Genomic DNA, 15095 nt, shown 5'->3' with positions numbered 1-15095 from the left:
ACAAAATAATTAAACACTAATGCTTCAACATATAAACTTACAACGTTAGACACATATTATTAACCAAAGTAATAAATTAAGAAATCAATCAAAATATGTACTTGAAAAATTTTGATAAACATCATACTTTCTCACACTTAGTGTACAAGTAATAGTGCAGTAATTTAAACTAAATTAAAGGCGACCTCTTCACTGTCAAAACCAAAATAAAAAAAAATTTCGAATCCTAAAGACATCAAAAAGTAAATAGTGTGCAAATTTTTTTCTTTTTTTTTTTTAAATAAGTTGATTGGAAATCAATTGATAATGCAAAATAAAATTTAGCAAAGAGATTGCCAAATCCACTTAAAGAAACCCTTCGCATCACGAATTTTCTCAGATTCTTTATCTTTTGGAGGATAGGTACGAAGTCCCGTGTCTAAATCAAGTTTACTCAATGAGGGAATATGACTTCTATCATAAATTTTGTAGCCAATAAAGAAAGCAATCACAATTGGAGCAGCAAGATATCCTTGGAAAAAATCGTTAGCATTTGGCTTTGAACCGATGGGGAACAAAGATACATAGAATTCGGCCATAAGACACAAAATGTTGAAAGCCAATCCAATAGCAGAACCCCAAATACCCATAGGTGATACAAATCCAAGTTGATCCAAAGAACGGCCTTGTTTCTTCATAGCAAGACGGAAGACGATATGGCAAAGATTAATACTGCCCCATGAGAAGAAGTTTGAGATACCGGAAATAGCCAATAACCAATCGAAAACAGTGTCACTAACATCACCGGCGGCATTGATATATGCAAAAAATCCAAACAACAAACAAACAGCCATAGCGAGGAGGGGACGACCAAGACGATCAGTATATGCAAAGAAGCGAGGTGCGTCACCTTTAGCGGCCATAGCATGAAGAGTACGACTAGCAGTGAAAGTACAAGAATTTGCAACAGAGACGGTAGAAATGATAATTACTGCATTGAAAACGGAAGGAAGGCCTCTGATGTTTGCTTCTTTAATGGCCAACACGAAGGGAGAGGTACTACCATCGCTGCTATTACCCATCAAACGAGGATCATCTGGTGAAACAAGCAGACCAATTAAAATTAAAGATACGACGTAGAAAATAGCAATACGCCAAAAGACCTGTTTGGTAGCACGAGGGAGAGACTTTTGAGGATCTTCAGCTTCAGCAGCAGCTAAACCAACAACTTCAGTACCTGAGAAGGAGAAACCGGCAGTAGTAAACACGGAACAAAAACCTTTAAAGCTATGACGGAAAGGTTTGTTTTTAATAATTTTACCACCGATGTAGCCACGAGGATCAGTAGGAACACCACCGCAATTAATAATAATAGCCAAAATAATAAAACCAGTAGTGGCAACAACTTTGAGCGTAGATAGAATAAATTCAACTTCACCATAACCTCTAACACCGAAAAGATTGATACATATAACAAATACCAAGAAAATCGTAATCCAAGCACAACTATTAATGTCTGTCCAGTAGCGGAAAGTGATGGCACAAGTAGTTAACTCCAGTGGAAATGTAACGAAATAATTCATGAAATAGTTCCAACCAACGGCAAAGCCCCAGGCTGGATCGATAAAACGAACTGCGTAATTATAGAAACCACCAGCGACAGGATAAGAAACAGCAAGTTCACCTAAAGCATAGACAGTAAAGAACATCATAATACCAATCAAAGTATAATCGATAATAACAGAAGCCGGTCCACCATCAGCAAGTGAACTACCAGAACCCACAAACAAACCAGTACCAATAGCACCACCAATGGCAATCATTTGCATATGCCTACCTTTCAGATGACGCTTTAATGCGACACCATCCTCGCGGTCGGCTTTAACGGGTTTGAAGTCGCTAAAAAACTTTTGCAAGAAATTTTGATGGGAAGGAGTATCAGCATACTCGACTTCACCGGGGATGACTTCGGATTCGGTGGGATGAATGTCGAAAACATTTTTATCATCCTTCGATTGGCCGTAGACGGACTTGGTAGCCGTTGAAGGATATTTTTCAAGGTCAATGTCAATAGAGCGATCTGGCGACGACATACTTTAGACAGAGAAAGTTATTGAAAAGGTAGAGAGAAATAGTAAGACGATATTGGGATAGAGGAGTAAAGATGTATGATTAAAGAGAAAACAAAATGACCGACTGATTGAGATCAGGTTTTTAAAAAAAAAAAGAAGAAAAAGAAAAAGAAAAAGAAAAGCTTTTCAGAAAACCACCTTTTTTTTAAGTAACAGAACCACTTTTTTAAAAGACAAAGCTCAGCAACAACTAGATGAAGAAGTTACTAAACGATTGGGAAACACTCGCTGCGTATAGTGCGTATTTAAATAGCGAATGTCTTAATAAATGAGTTGGGATTAGCAACACTGATAGCGAAAATAAGAGGACGGATAAGAAATTAAAAACGTAATAAAGGGATGGGTGAAATAATGCAAGATGCGAAAAAACAACAAAAGATATGTGTATAATATGCGTCTGCAATAAAAAACAAGAAGAGATTTAGAAAAATGCAGAATTTAGAATAAAATATATATTTCAAAAAAATTTCGCTTAGCTAAAAGTTTTTGAGAAATATCTATAATAAATTCGGAAACTGGTTTCAATTGCCTAAGAGCCAGATATGTTTGAGCGCGTGTATGTATGAATAAGGCAATGGAGAAAATCGCTATGACTATTTCTAATACAGCTTTTTAATAAATACAAAAAGTTTGGGAGTTTCCCTTTTTTCAAGGTATTCTTTTTTTTTTTTTACAGAGTATGTAAAAAAAAAGAAAGTATATTTCAAAAATATAAAGAGCAACTAAAGATGGAACAGGACACGATTCGAAAGAAGAAACGAAAAAAAAAAGAAGAATCAATTGCAAAATACAAACAAACAATTCTTACTTCAATGCCTGAAGCGCAAGATGTATAAGTTTTTTTTAATAAAAGGGAGGAAAATCACTAAGGAAGCGAACCTTTTGCTCTTTTGAAAACAATTCGAACCGATTGTCTGAAGAAAAGATTAAAATTGAATGGGAATGGGCCCTATTTTATGCGAAAATTAGCCGCACAATATGGATAAGGAAAAATCGTTGGCGGTTGACGTAAGGTAATATCAAGTAACGGGTAGAGGAAATTTGCCAAAAACTTAAGTGTCGATAACTTAGTTAACAATACTTTATAGATAAGCAGTAAGTAGCAAAGAAGAAACTGGCACTTGGAGAGCAAGAAAAGGGTTGCAAAAAAAAAGTTCACAAATTTCATCAAAAGTGGAGTAGCGCGACTGGGCCCCGACCCAAAATTGACAAACACATAGCACCAAAAAAAAATTACTTGTGTCGAACAATTGCAGTGTTGACCACATGAGATGAAAGTTGTATTTTCCCATACTCATTGAGCTAACAAGAATCGAAAACCAAATAATAATCGTCTTATCTTAGTTACCCTATTTGGAAGAGTGCAATCTACTAGCAACCAAGCCAATGACTTCCGATCGTCTATTAAAATAAAGATCATCCTATCTAGCACGGATGTGAAGCTCCCTAGAACGCTTTATGAATGAGATCAAGGAATGCGTAAATGAAATTTTAAGTACAAGCACAAGTGAACATAATGAACTCATAATTAGGCAAGCACAAGAGCGATATCTATTTAATTGCAAACATAAGTAAGAAGAAGACATGCATGTAACAAGCTGTCATCATCCATTCCACCGTCCATGAACAAGAGGGCATAAAGCTATTAGCCACAGTCAGAAAATCGAATTACGAGGCAGGGGCAACCAAAGTTTTGCAGCAGATAAGGAAGCGGAAAGAGACGGATAACAATTGGACGTGGAAACATAATCAACTCCTTGTGCGTATAGGCACAAGTTTAAACTGATAAGCGAGAATAAACCGTTAGGAAAGAGGTCTAGGAGAGAAGAGATAGGGTAGGACGGAAAAACAAGGAGCAAGAAGTGAGTAACCGCTCGTTCCGGAGTTACTATCAGTCAATTAACCTGGAGAAGAAGGGTAAGCCGAGACACACTCTTCCAAAGCACATGCTTAGTAGAAAACACGTTTCCATTCCATGTGTAAATTGACGTTCGAAAGACAAACTTATAGCATAATGTAAATGTTCAACGTAAGAAGAAAAAAAGCAAACAAACACAAAGCATCAATGAAATAAGCCATCAAACGGAATTGTAATTATGAAGCTTTGTGTGTGTGTATGTGCTTTTTTTTTTCCTACCTCTCTCTCTCTCTCTATAATGACAACTTATTAAGGCTCAATTGATGAACTGCAAATTAGATGCGAAAGTTCACTGGCAACAAAGAGATGCACAAGTTACTGTTGGTGAATTTACCCAACTTACCAGCACACACTTGGAACATAAGACATTTTGGTTCCTCTTTCGATCCTTTCTTTTTTCTTTTTCATTCTAGAGCTTTACGCAGGTTTCAGCGCTGCACGGAAAAACCGATATCTCGCTTTTACCAGTTTACTGCAATGCAACAGCAAGAAGGGGAGAGATAAGAATTTGCAGGTGAACGATCGCTTATCCACTTGATAGAATTTTTTTCGACGATGTTTGATATTTTTACAGACGTTCTTCTCCTTCATCGAGACTGCAAAAAAGAAACAAACAAAGAAAATTAAAAAAATAAAAAGCAGATAAAATAAATGAAAGAATGGGAGATAAAAGATAAAACATTTTATCTAACAATCCACAACTGATTGAGGAGTCTGTTGATTATTATTATCAGGACAAATCCGGCTGCTTGCAATTTTTTTTTTCTTTATTTATTTATTTTTTTTTTCAATCGTCATTAGGTAATCAACGTTGGTAAATGTAGGTTATTTAATTGAAAATCAATCCTTTTTTTTTTTTTTGAGAGGCGGATTTCCATCCCAATAACTAGATGGGTTTACATAATTCGTAGTATAGTCGATATGGCATACTGCTGTTAGATAGGCTGGGCAAGGTAGAAAGAGTTGAGGCAAACGTTTGATTTCCAAGTGGATAGAATTAAGAAAATTTTTTTTTCTTCCTTTTTTTATTTTATTTTTTTTTCAAACAAATTCAATATGGAATAGGCACTTTCGAAATTGACTTGTTTGAATATCAAGTATGCTTGACCCTTGGTGAAATGCTCGATTGTTAAAGAAATGTCCAAGCCATTAATGAAATGCTAACTGCTGATGGAATATTCGATTGTTAATGAAACGTTTTCGATGGTCGACTATACTCGATTATCGATTGAATGGCTGACCTTAATCCTTATTAGTTTTTTTTTTGCCTTTCAAACCCTTTTCCTTCAGCAAGCAATAGTGTTGCTTGCATTTAGACAGGGTATAAATAAACCAAGGATATTTATATGAATATTTGATTCAAATGCCTACTGTTTGCCACGAAACTCGGTTGTGCTGCCGCGGCGCGATAGCCAAAACTTGAATAAGGGGGCCAAAGCTGATTGTTGGTCAATCTATTAGAGAAAACAGCAAAAGAAAGCAAAGCATGCTACTCCCCCCATCTTTTCGTTATATTTACTCAACGCTCGGTTTTCAATAAGGCACTTGGATTATCCTCACTCTTGTTCCTCAAACCATCTTTTCGATCATGCTCCTCGTTTTATCACCCTTCCTCTAAGATGCTTATCCACTCCAAATAACGAGGTTCATGGTCATTGAACTTTGCAAAAATACAATACCAAGTCCCATCTTGCTAAAATGACTTTAGGGGTCGTGTGCCTGACTTTTATACATTTGCAAAGCCTCCAAACAGATTCAAATGATAAGACTAAACAATTTGATTTGGTTATCTGTTAGATAGAAAAATTGCAATTCTATGCATCTCCGTGGTGAATGCATGCGATGCACGAGTTTTTTCGCATCTCAATAAACTTACTATCTAATGTCCCTTTTGTAGAAATAAGCGAAATGGAGCTCATTCATACTAGTGCTACTACATTAAAAGCTTGATAAAATTACCTTGTGTAACACACCTATATATATATATATATATATATATATATTTAATTATTTATTTTTCATTTGACGTATAGTGTGATAGATTTTACTGCTCTGCAGTAGCTTATTATTATTTCCGCGGAATCGTAGTAAACATGACCTATTCATTACAGCTGGTGTCTGTCCCGTCAACTGCTGTACTGATCTTGACTGATGGCCCCCATTGTTCACCGACTACTCGGGCATTGTAACTATAATTTTCTACATTAATCGAATTCCAGATGCTGTTGACAGTATTTTCCCAATACCCAATACACCCAATTATTACCCATCATGTAGCTTTTAAGTTAGCGCAAGCATCTTTACAACTGTATTCTATTAAAATCCCTGTACACCAAAAGTTGTAAATAATGGTACTGAGCAAAACCAGTGTTTGGATCGAAAATAAGCAAAGAAATCAGGGATAATCATAATAAAACACCTTTTCATCTCGATTTAAAAAGACAAAATTGACAATTCCATAAAATTTTTTCATAAAAAAAGTCATTTTGCGTACTTTAACCCAGCGAATATGCGTCCTTTGGCCGAAATAACTCCGTGGAAGTAGATGCGGAGTTTTAACGCCAAGTAATAGATTTGTTGAGAAAAAAATTTAGTCTTAATAGCTAAAATTTGCCCCACAATTAACTACATGGGATGCTTGAGTTGCTGGTCGTTTTAAAAATTGCCTATTTCAACTTGGTAGTCGGTTAAATTGTTACCCCCAAGTTGATATTATTTGGCTATTATCTCTACAAGTGCTGGTTAAAATCGACTTACTTGAAATAGAGGGATGATAAACAATCAACAACAAAAAAATACAACTTCCTGAAATGCAATACCTCAGTCAATTTACCGATTCATCCAACACCAAACTGTTTGAACAGTTCTATACAAAGTGAAAAGTTTCACAAAAATTTTATTAAACTTTTTAAGCAAGGTTGAATGAAGCTTCAGGGAAGAGGTCCAACTTCTCTTGGAGGCTACCACGCTTATTCAAGAACTTGGCGTAGCAACCGTCGGGAATAATTTCACCACGGCTGCGCTTTTCAATGTACTCATCACGAGCATATTGAGAGAAACCCCATTTCTTAGAGACAATGATTCTCTGTTGACCGGGGAACTTGTATTGACAACGGCGAAGGGCTTCAATGGCAGTAGCACGGCTAGAATCCTTGGTACGGACAGACATCAAAACTTGACCGATGTTTACACGGGCGACCAAACCATTGGGCTTACCAAAGGCGTGACGCATACCGGTTTGCAATCTATCGGCACCGGCACATGAAAGCATTTTGTTGATACGAACAACATGGAAGGGGTGTGCACGGACACGAAGGTGGAAACTATCCTTACCACCAATCTTGACCAAGTACTTGTTGGCACAGATACGAGCAGCTTCAAGAGCTTCTGAGGTGATTTGCTCGTATTCGTTAGAGACCAAGTGGATGCAAAGAGGGAACTCGTCAACACCAGCACGCTTACGACCCAAGTCGAAAATACGAATCTTGGAATCGGGAACGGCACGGTTGTAACGAGACTTGGGGTAAGGCTTATTCTTACAATAACGATAGCAGCGAGCAGGTCTACGTGCCATTGTGAAAAATGTGGTTCTGATTCAGGAAAGTAATTGAGAAAGACAGCACAACAAACTTTGGAAGAAAAAGCAGTCACCACTATAAACACAATTAAGTAACAATACACATATATTGTACCGGTACAGTATTATTATAATAATACAATAAATTTTTATAGTAAATTAGAGCTGTTTGGACATGTTATGTATATACTCTGCTCTAGCGTGTTTTTGGTTTTAGAAGGCGTATTTAAACATGTGGCTCAACGCTAAGCATTTTAGCAAAAATGCTTGTTGCCAATAATCAATTTAAAGTGAAATGTATCAGTATATACAATTCTATACCACATTTGATTTATTGAGTCATCTACAATACTGGCTTTGCACATCAAGCTTACTGACACGTAGGGTTGTTGATAATAAATACAAATATCGAAGAAATAAAATTGAAGACTAACTTTGTGATATGACACTTTGTACAAATGTTTATTATAAAATTAAATTATTATTATTATTTTGCACAATAGTTTAATAATTGCAATAATAAGCAGTACATTTGAATTTACAAAATATGTACGATAAATAACTTAAACACTAATTTGAAATGATATAACAAAAACAATTTCATTATTGGAGTATATTAAACATATGTTTTGGATTTTGTTTGTGAATGAAGATTATCAATTTATCATCTACAACGAAGGTTTTAGGCAGTTCGAACATTTGACACTCTCCGTTACCAACAACATATCATACTTTCAAAATGAGCCAGACGGCTCCAAGTGATACTGAGTACAATCAGCGTCTTGAACGATGGTCTGAGAGACTTAAGAGTCAAACAATTTCTCATCTTCCAACAGATTATAGTCGTCCCGTGCCTAGCAGACTCGTTGAAGCCGTGTTTGAACGAACACTTCCTGAGGATGCAAAAACAGCTCTTATTAAGGTTTATGTTGCTGCTCAAGCTAAAGGAATATTAGTAACTCCTTTCAATATTCTTTTGACGATTTTTATAATCCTCGTTAGTCGCATGACTGGAGATGAGGACATTAGCATCGGTACTAGTTCTGAGAATGCAATTCCATTCGTTTTGAGAACTTTCATTCAACCAAGCGATTCTTTTCTTGACCTTTTAGCCAAAGTGTGCGATCTGGAAAAGGAAGGCTCCTCTGATGCTGTAGATTTTTCTGATTTAATTAATTTTTTGAACGCTAAACTTTCTAAGAAAGATGACCCTCGTAAAACTCTTGTTCATCTTCGTTTTTACAATGCTCCAGACGCTCCTTCTGAAAACTTTCTTTCTACCACGGGATTAGATGTGGATTTGACTGTTCTGGTTTCGGTAAAAAAACCTTCTGATCAATTAACTTCTTTACGCTCCCAATTTACTTTCCCCGATTTACAATTGAAATTAATCTATAATCAGTTGTTGTTTTCTGAGAGTAGGGTTAATATTGTGGCTGATCAGCTATTAAAGTTAGTGGTTTCAGCTTCCAAAGATGTTACAGGTCCTATCGGTGCTCTGGACCTAATGACACCTACCCAAATGAATGTTCTTCCAGATCCAACTGTTGATCTTGATTGGAGTGGTTATCGTGGAGCCATTCAAGATATTTTCGCATCCAACGCTGCTAAATTCCCTGATAGAGAATGCATAGTAGTCACTCCTTCGGTCACAATTGATGCTCCTGTCACTAGTTACACGTATCGACAAATCGACGAGTCTTCTAACATCCTGGCTCACCATCTCGTAAAGAATGGAATTGAGAGGGGTGATGTAGTTATGGTTTATGCTTATCGAGGTGTGGATTTAGTTGTCGCGGTCATGGGTGTACTTAAAGCTGGTGCCACATTCTCAGTTATCGATCCAGCATATCCACCTGCTCGTCAGATTATATATCTGAGCGTTGCTAAGCCCAGAGCCTTAGTTGTTTTGGAAGATGCAGGTGTTTTGTCTCCCACAGTCGTAGAGTATGTTGAGAAAAGCCTTGAACTAAAAACTTATGTACCAGCTTTAAAACTTGCTAAAGATGGTTCTTTAACGGGAGGATCAGTCTCAAAAGGAGCTGACGATATCTTGCAACACGTTTTACACTTGAAGTCCGAACAAACTGGCGTTGTTGTAGGCCCTGATAGTACTCCCACACTTAGTTTTACTAGCGGAAGTGAAGGAATTCCTAAAGGTGTAAAAGGTAGACATTTCAGTCTTGCTTACTATTTTGATTGGATGGCTCAGGAATTTAATTTATCTGAATCAGACCGGTTTACGATGTTAAGTGGAATTGCTCATGATCCTATTCAAAGAGATATTTTCACACCACTTTTCCTTGGCGCATCCTTAATCGTACCCACTGCTGAAGACATTGGCACCCCTGGTCAATTAGCCCAATGGGCTAACAAGTATAAGGTTACTGTAACTCATCTCACCCCAGCTATGGGTCAACTGTTAGCTGCTCAGGCTGATGAGCCAATTCCTTCATTACACCATGCATTTTTTGTAGGTGATATTTTGACGAAACGTGATTGTCTTCGCTTACAAGTCCTTGCTAACAACGTTAACGTTGTTAACATGTATGGAACGACAGAGACTCAGCGTTCAGTTTCGTACTTTGTAGTACCTGCGCGGTCTCAAGATCAAACATTTTTGGAATCGCAAAAAGATGTCATTCCAGCCGGACGTGGCATGAAGAATGTCCAACTTTTGGTGATCAATCGTTTTGATACTAACAAGATATGCGGTATCGGAGAAGTTGGTGAAATATATCTTCGTGCTGGTGGATTGGCTGAGGGCTACCTTGGAAATGATGAATTGACTAGCAAAAAATTCTTAAAGAGTTGGTTTGCTGATCCCTCCAAGTTTGTAGACCGAACTCCAGAAAATGCGCCCTGGAAACCTTATTGGTTCGGAATACGCGATCGTATGTATCGTTCTGGTGACTTGGGCCGCTATCTCCCAACTGGTAATGTAGAATGTAGCGGTCGTGCCGACGATCAAATTAAAATTCGTGGTTTCCGAATTGAGTTAGGTGAAATTAATACCCATCTTTCTCGTCATCCTAATGTCCGTGAAAATATTACCCTTGTTCGACGTGATAAGGATGAAGAACCCACGCTAGTTGCATACATTGTACCTCAAGGTTTAAATAAAGATGACTTTGATAGCGCTACTGAGTCGGAAGATATTGTCGTCAATGGTTTGAAGAAGTACAGGAAGCTTATACATGATATACGGGAATATCTTAAGACTAAACTTCCTAGTTATGCTATTCCTTCTGTAATTGTTCCCCTTCATAAAATGCCTCTCAATCCTAATGGAAAGATAGATAAACCTGCTCTGCCTTTCCCAGACACATCACAACTTGCTGCCGCATCTCGTTCACATTCTAAACATGGAGTTGATGAAACTCTTACAGCCACTGAAAGGGATATACGTGATATCTGGTTGCGTATCATTCCACACGCTACTGATGTCAACAAAAAAGCAAGTTTCTTTGATATTGGAGGACATTCTATTTTAGCTACTCGCTTAATTTTTGAACTTCGCAAAAAATTTGCTGTGAATGTACCTTTAGGTTTAGTTTTCAGTGAACCTACTATTGAAGGTTTGGCCAAAGAGATTGAAAGAATGAAATCGGGTGAGATGATTAGCGTGATGGATATAGGCAAAGAAGAGACTAGAGAACCTGAAATTGAATATGGTAAAGATGCACTTGATTTAGTAGATTTAATTCCTAAAGAATTTCCAACCTCTAAAGACTTGGGTATTGATGAGCCAAAAACCGTTTTCTTAACTGGTGCTAACGGCTACCTTGGTGTCTTTATATTAAGAGACCTTATGACCAGAAGCTCTAACTTGAAAGTCATTGCCTTAGTCCGCGCCTCATCGGAAGAACATGGTCTAAAACGTCTTAAAGACAGTTGTACCGCGTATGGTGTATGGGATGAATCATGGGCCCAAAAAATTTCTGTTGTCAATGGTGATCTTGCTCTCGAAAACTGGGGTATAGAAGAAAGGAAATGGAACAAGCTTACTGAAGTCGTCGATTATGTTATTCATAATGGTGCCCTTGTACATTGGGTTTATCCATATTCTAAACTCAGAGGTCCTAATGTTATGGGTACAATTACTGCATTAAAACTTTGCTCTTTAGGAAAAGGTAAATCCTTGAGTTTTGTTTCATCCACATCAACTGTTGATACTGAGTATTACGTTAACCTTTCGAACGAAATTACTTCAAAGGGAGGAAATGGAATCCCAGAATCCGATCCTTTGCAAGGTTCTTCGAAAGATTTGCATACCGGTTACGGACAAAGCAAATGGGTATCTGAATATTTAGTAAGGCAAGCGGGATTACGTGGCCTTCGTGGTGTTGTTGTGCGTCCTGGATACATTTTAGGCGACTCCAAGTCTGGTGCTATTAATACCGACGACTTTTTGGTTCGAATGGTCAAAGGGTGCATTGAATTGGGTCTGTACCCGAACATCAATAATACTGTAAATATGGTTCCTGCCGATCACGTTGCTCGCGTGGTAACTGCCAGTGCTTTCCATCCCGAACAAGGAGTAATTGTTGCTCACGTAACTAGTCATCCCCGACTTCGTTTCAACCAATTCCTAGGAACTCTTTCCACTTTTGGCTTCAATACCAAGCTTTCCGAATACGTCAATTGGCGTATTGCTTTGGAGCGCTTTGTCATTAATGAGTCTCATGATAGTGCTTTGTATCCCTTACTTCACTTTGTGTTAGATAATCTTCCTGCTAATACAAAAGCTCCTGAATTAGATGATACAAACACACGTGAAATCTTGAAACGTGATGCATCTTGGACTAACGTGGATGTTTCTAATGGAGCTGCAATTTTGGAACATGAGATGGGCTTATATTTGTCATATCTGGTAGCTATTGGATTTTTGCCAAAACCTACTTTAGAAGGTAAAAAGCTTCCTGAAGTCAAAATAAATGAAGCTACTTTGGAGAAGCTTGCATCGGCTGGTGGTCGTGGAGGCGCTCCAACTCATTAGATTTATTAAGCAGTTAAATTATCCAAAATGAAAAATTTAGAATCTATGTAGACTTCTAATATCTATCCTGTTTTTCTTTCAATAAATATGTTGTCTCTTCACTTTCTGTTGTGATTGAGTTAAATTGTATATCTGAAATAATTGCCGGTGAGATGGGAATGTCAATAGCAAGGTCACTAGATAGGCTTATTAAACCCAAGGACCTTTTATAGTCTATGCAGTCATCTTCTTCATATTGAAAATTTTGGAAATCATAAACGTGCGATTCTCGGGGAGGAATAGGAGGAGGCCTACACGACTTCGTAACAGGAAAAGCTAACGATTGTACTGGTAAAGTAATGTTCTCCTTTGGATTTGGAATAACTAAATCTAGAAGGCTAAGGAATAATGATTTGAGCCAAGATGATAAAACACCAATTAAGCCGAATGCACAAATCAATAACCAAAGCAAAAAAAATAGGAAAGAAAAATTTAGCTCACTTATTACTGACTTTTCAACTCTATCAAAGATACCAGAGAAACTCACTGTGCTGTTTGATGAATTTAGTGAAGAATATAAAGAAGAATAGATAGTTTGGTTATCTATAGATTTGCTTAAAATATCAGTAGGTAAAAGAGGTAATTCAATATGGGATTTGTTATAAACCCAAGTCAAAACTATTGGTTAGATTAAATTTGAAAGACTAGTATAACAAACCTTCTTCAAAATTCTCAATTTTTCTGTAAAGCAAGCAATTCATAACATTTTGTACGGTACTTGCAAGAAAGGTGTCTCCAAACGCACTTGTCATTGACGAATTCAGTTCATTCATAAACGTATTCAGCGTAGAGTTCAAAGAAAGTGTAGTATTATGAATGGAACCAAACATATTGTTATTGATGTTTTCTTGATTTTTTAAAATAATTTGGTTAGTTGAATTAGCCCATGCTACTGAAACATTTGCTAAAGCAGATTCAACTTTATGAAATGAATTTTGCGCTAGAGCACTGATTACTGAACCATCTTCACGAATATTGTTGAGAAGTACCAGCTGTAGAATGCCAGAAATAAAGGAAGTGCAACTAATAAAAAGAATCATTGCGGCAGGGGGATGAAATATATATGTGATGAACCATCGAAGTTGCACACTTAAAAAACAAGGTAAAGGAAGAGCTGAAATAAAATATTTTAAGTTCCAGGAAATAGGAGACTCTATATAGGAAATTAGGTCACGGGTATCTTCAAATTTATTACTTCTTATGTGTTCGTCCAGAAGAAATGCTTTGTGTCTAATTCTACACCATTTCCAAATTTCATAAATCGAAGAAATCAAAAACAATCCCGCAATTATAATTAGCAAAGAAATGATGACAACTTTCCTGATCTTATATATAGAACTTAGAATAAATGATGAAATAGCCGTCAGATCATCAGTCGAACAAACCACTACATGTGTTTTATTTGGAGAAGAGACCATACTAGTGTCAAACGAATAGTTGCTAACTTTTTCAAGGATAAGATTCCGAGCAGAAGAAAACGGTTTGCTAATGGCCGCTTTTGTTGCATTAATGGCACTATCAAAATTAACACCAGCCTTTAACTTCTCAAATTCTGTATCATATGAAGAAGATAAAGTGAAGTTTCGGAGAGACTGGATTTCAGGAATAGAGACATTTGGCAGGTTGATGTCTTCCCCTAGCCAAGAGGCAACTTTCTCCAGCGAATCTTCTGCACTTTGGAAAACTTCGTTTAAAGAAGAGACTGTATCTTCAATTTCATCTGCAATCGCATGCAATGTATCATTTACCGCAGTTCCTATCTCTTCACCGACATCAGCAACTGCATCCAAGATGCCATCGATTGCCAGCTGAATAAGACAAAGATAGGTACCATAGCTAAACTCGATAAAGAAAATAAACACATTTTCAGCAGCAATGAGACTGTCTGATATTCCAGAAAGAATGATCTTAACTGTACTTTGAATGCCATCTTTCGCAACCCTAACAGCCGCATTAGCAATTAAGGATGGGCTATCAAGGAGAATGTCGACTTTTTCTTGTATGTAGTTACAAGTAGCTTGTTCATCATTGACAAAATCTCCTATTTTTGTGTTCAAATCCTTGGTAAATAAGAAAAACTGCATGAGAATATAGAGACAGCATAATGACCAGGGTGATATCCAACACTGTGAAAGCCTCGCTGCCAAACTAAGATATGAAGACGCCATTACAGGCTGTTCGATCTCTGCCTTGTAATAAATGTGTTAGACGGTTTTGCATTTCTTTGTTTAGACATTTTCGAAAGAACAAAGAAACTCAGAATTAAACAAAGAATTACCATAAAAGAAGTGGAAACTGTAAATGGCTTAGAAACAGCATTAAATGAAACATAAAATAAAAACAACAATCATGTTGAACTGTTAATAATAGTATTTAGAAAAATCAGATATATATGCGAATCCTGTAATAGTTGAATAACAGACAATTAAAGTAGTTGTCAATGCATTACAA

The 15095-nt window shown here is 37.0% G+C and overlaps 4 protein-coding genes and 8 long non-coding RNA genes across 12 annotated transcripts; 8 read left to right on the top strand and 4 right to left on the bottom strand.

Annotated features, from left to right (window-relative positions):
• Nucleotides 1-37: 37 nt before the first annotated feature.
• Nucleotides 38-2326, bottom strand: per1 (amino acid permease). Its single transcript, NM_001019739.3, has one exon. It carries the CDS (start codon nucleotides 2070-2072, stop codon nucleotides 321-323), a length of 1752 nt encoding a protein of 583 aa, NP_594316.1. The 5' UTR covers nucleotides 2073-2326; the 3' UTR covers nucleotides 38-320.
• SPOM_SPNCRNA.3670 lies at nucleotides 392-1419 on the top strand. The gene has a single exon (NR_193033.1). It is a non-coding gene; the product is annotated as a non-coding RNA (long non-coding RNA).
• SPOM_SPNCRNA.3669 lies at nucleotides 1659-2170 on the top strand. Its single transcript, NR_193032.1, has one exon. It is a non-coding gene; the product is annotated as a non-coding RNA (long non-coding RNA).
• A 480-nt stretch (nucleotides 2327-2806) lies between the features above and the next one.
• Nucleotides 2807-3102, top strand: SPOM_SPNCRNA.3668. Its single transcript, NR_193031.1, has one exon. It is a non-coding gene; the product is annotated as a non-coding RNA (long non-coding RNA).
• SPOM_SPNCRNA.935 lies at nucleotides 2934-5989 on the bottom strand. The gene has a single exon (NR_151325.1). It is a non-coding gene; the product is annotated as a non-coding RNA, possible alternative UTR (long non-coding RNA).
• Nucleotides 3172-6003, top strand: SPOM_SPNCRNA.934. Its single transcript, NR_151324.1, has one exon. It is a non-coding gene; the product is annotated as a non-coding RNA (long non-coding RNA).
• Nucleotides 6004-6117: 114 nt separating this feature from the next.
• Nucleotides 6118-7756, top strand: SPOM_SPNCRNA.933. Its single transcript, NR_151323.1, has one exon. It is a non-coding gene; the product is annotated as a non-coding RNA (long non-coding RNA).
• On the bottom strand, nucleotides 6861-7621 carry rpl1002 (60S ribosomal protein L10). The gene has a single exon (NM_001019738.3). It carries the CDS (start codon nucleotides 7601-7603, stop codon nucleotides 6938-6940), a length of 666 nt encoding a protein of 221 aa, NP_594315.1. The 5' UTR covers nucleotides 7604-7621; the 3' UTR covers nucleotides 6861-6937.
• Nucleotides 7757-8187: 431 nt separating the features above from the next.
• Nucleotides 8188-15083, bottom strand: prm1 (conjugation protein Prm1). The gene is made up of 2 exons (NM_001019736.3): nucleotides 13303-15083; nucleotides 8188-13262 (listed from the first exon to the last, which is right to left on the bottom strand). Exons 1-2 carry the CDS (start codon nucleotides 14810-14812, stop codon nucleotides 12661-12663), a joined length of 2112 nt encoding a protein of 703 aa, NP_594313.1. The 5' UTR covers nucleotides 14813-15083; the 3' UTR covers nucleotides 8188-12660.
• lys1 (aminoadipate-semialdehyde dehydrogenase) lies at nucleotides 8318-12691 on the top strand. The gene has a single exon (NM_001019737.3). The coding sequence runs from the start codon at nucleotides 8346-8348 to the stop codon at nucleotides 12603-12605; it is 4260 nt and encodes a 1419-aa protein (NP_594314.1). The 5' UTR covers nucleotides 8318-8345; the 3' UTR covers nucleotides 12606-12691.
• Nucleotides 13356-13778, top strand: SPOM_SPNCRNA.3667. The gene has a single exon (NR_193030.1). It is a non-coding gene; the product is annotated as a non-coding RNA (long non-coding RNA).
• SPOM_SPNCRNA.3666 lies at nucleotides 14177-14980 on the top strand. The gene has a single exon (NR_193029.1). It is a non-coding gene; the product is annotated as a non-coding RNA (long non-coding RNA).
• Nucleotides 15084-15095: the final 12 nt, after the last annotated feature.

This window comes from Schizosaccharomyces pombe, assembly GCF_000002945.2.
Source record: "Schizosaccharomyces pombe strain 972h- genome assembly, chromosome: I".
NCBI classification, from domain to species: Eukaryota; Fungi; Ascomycota; class Schizosaccharomycetes; order Schizosaccharomycetales; family Schizosaccharomycetaceae; genus Schizosaccharomyces; species Schizosaccharomyces pombe.
The sequence above is the reverse complement of the archived record's forward strand: the minus strand, read 5'-3'. Positions and strand labels throughout refer to the sequence as shown.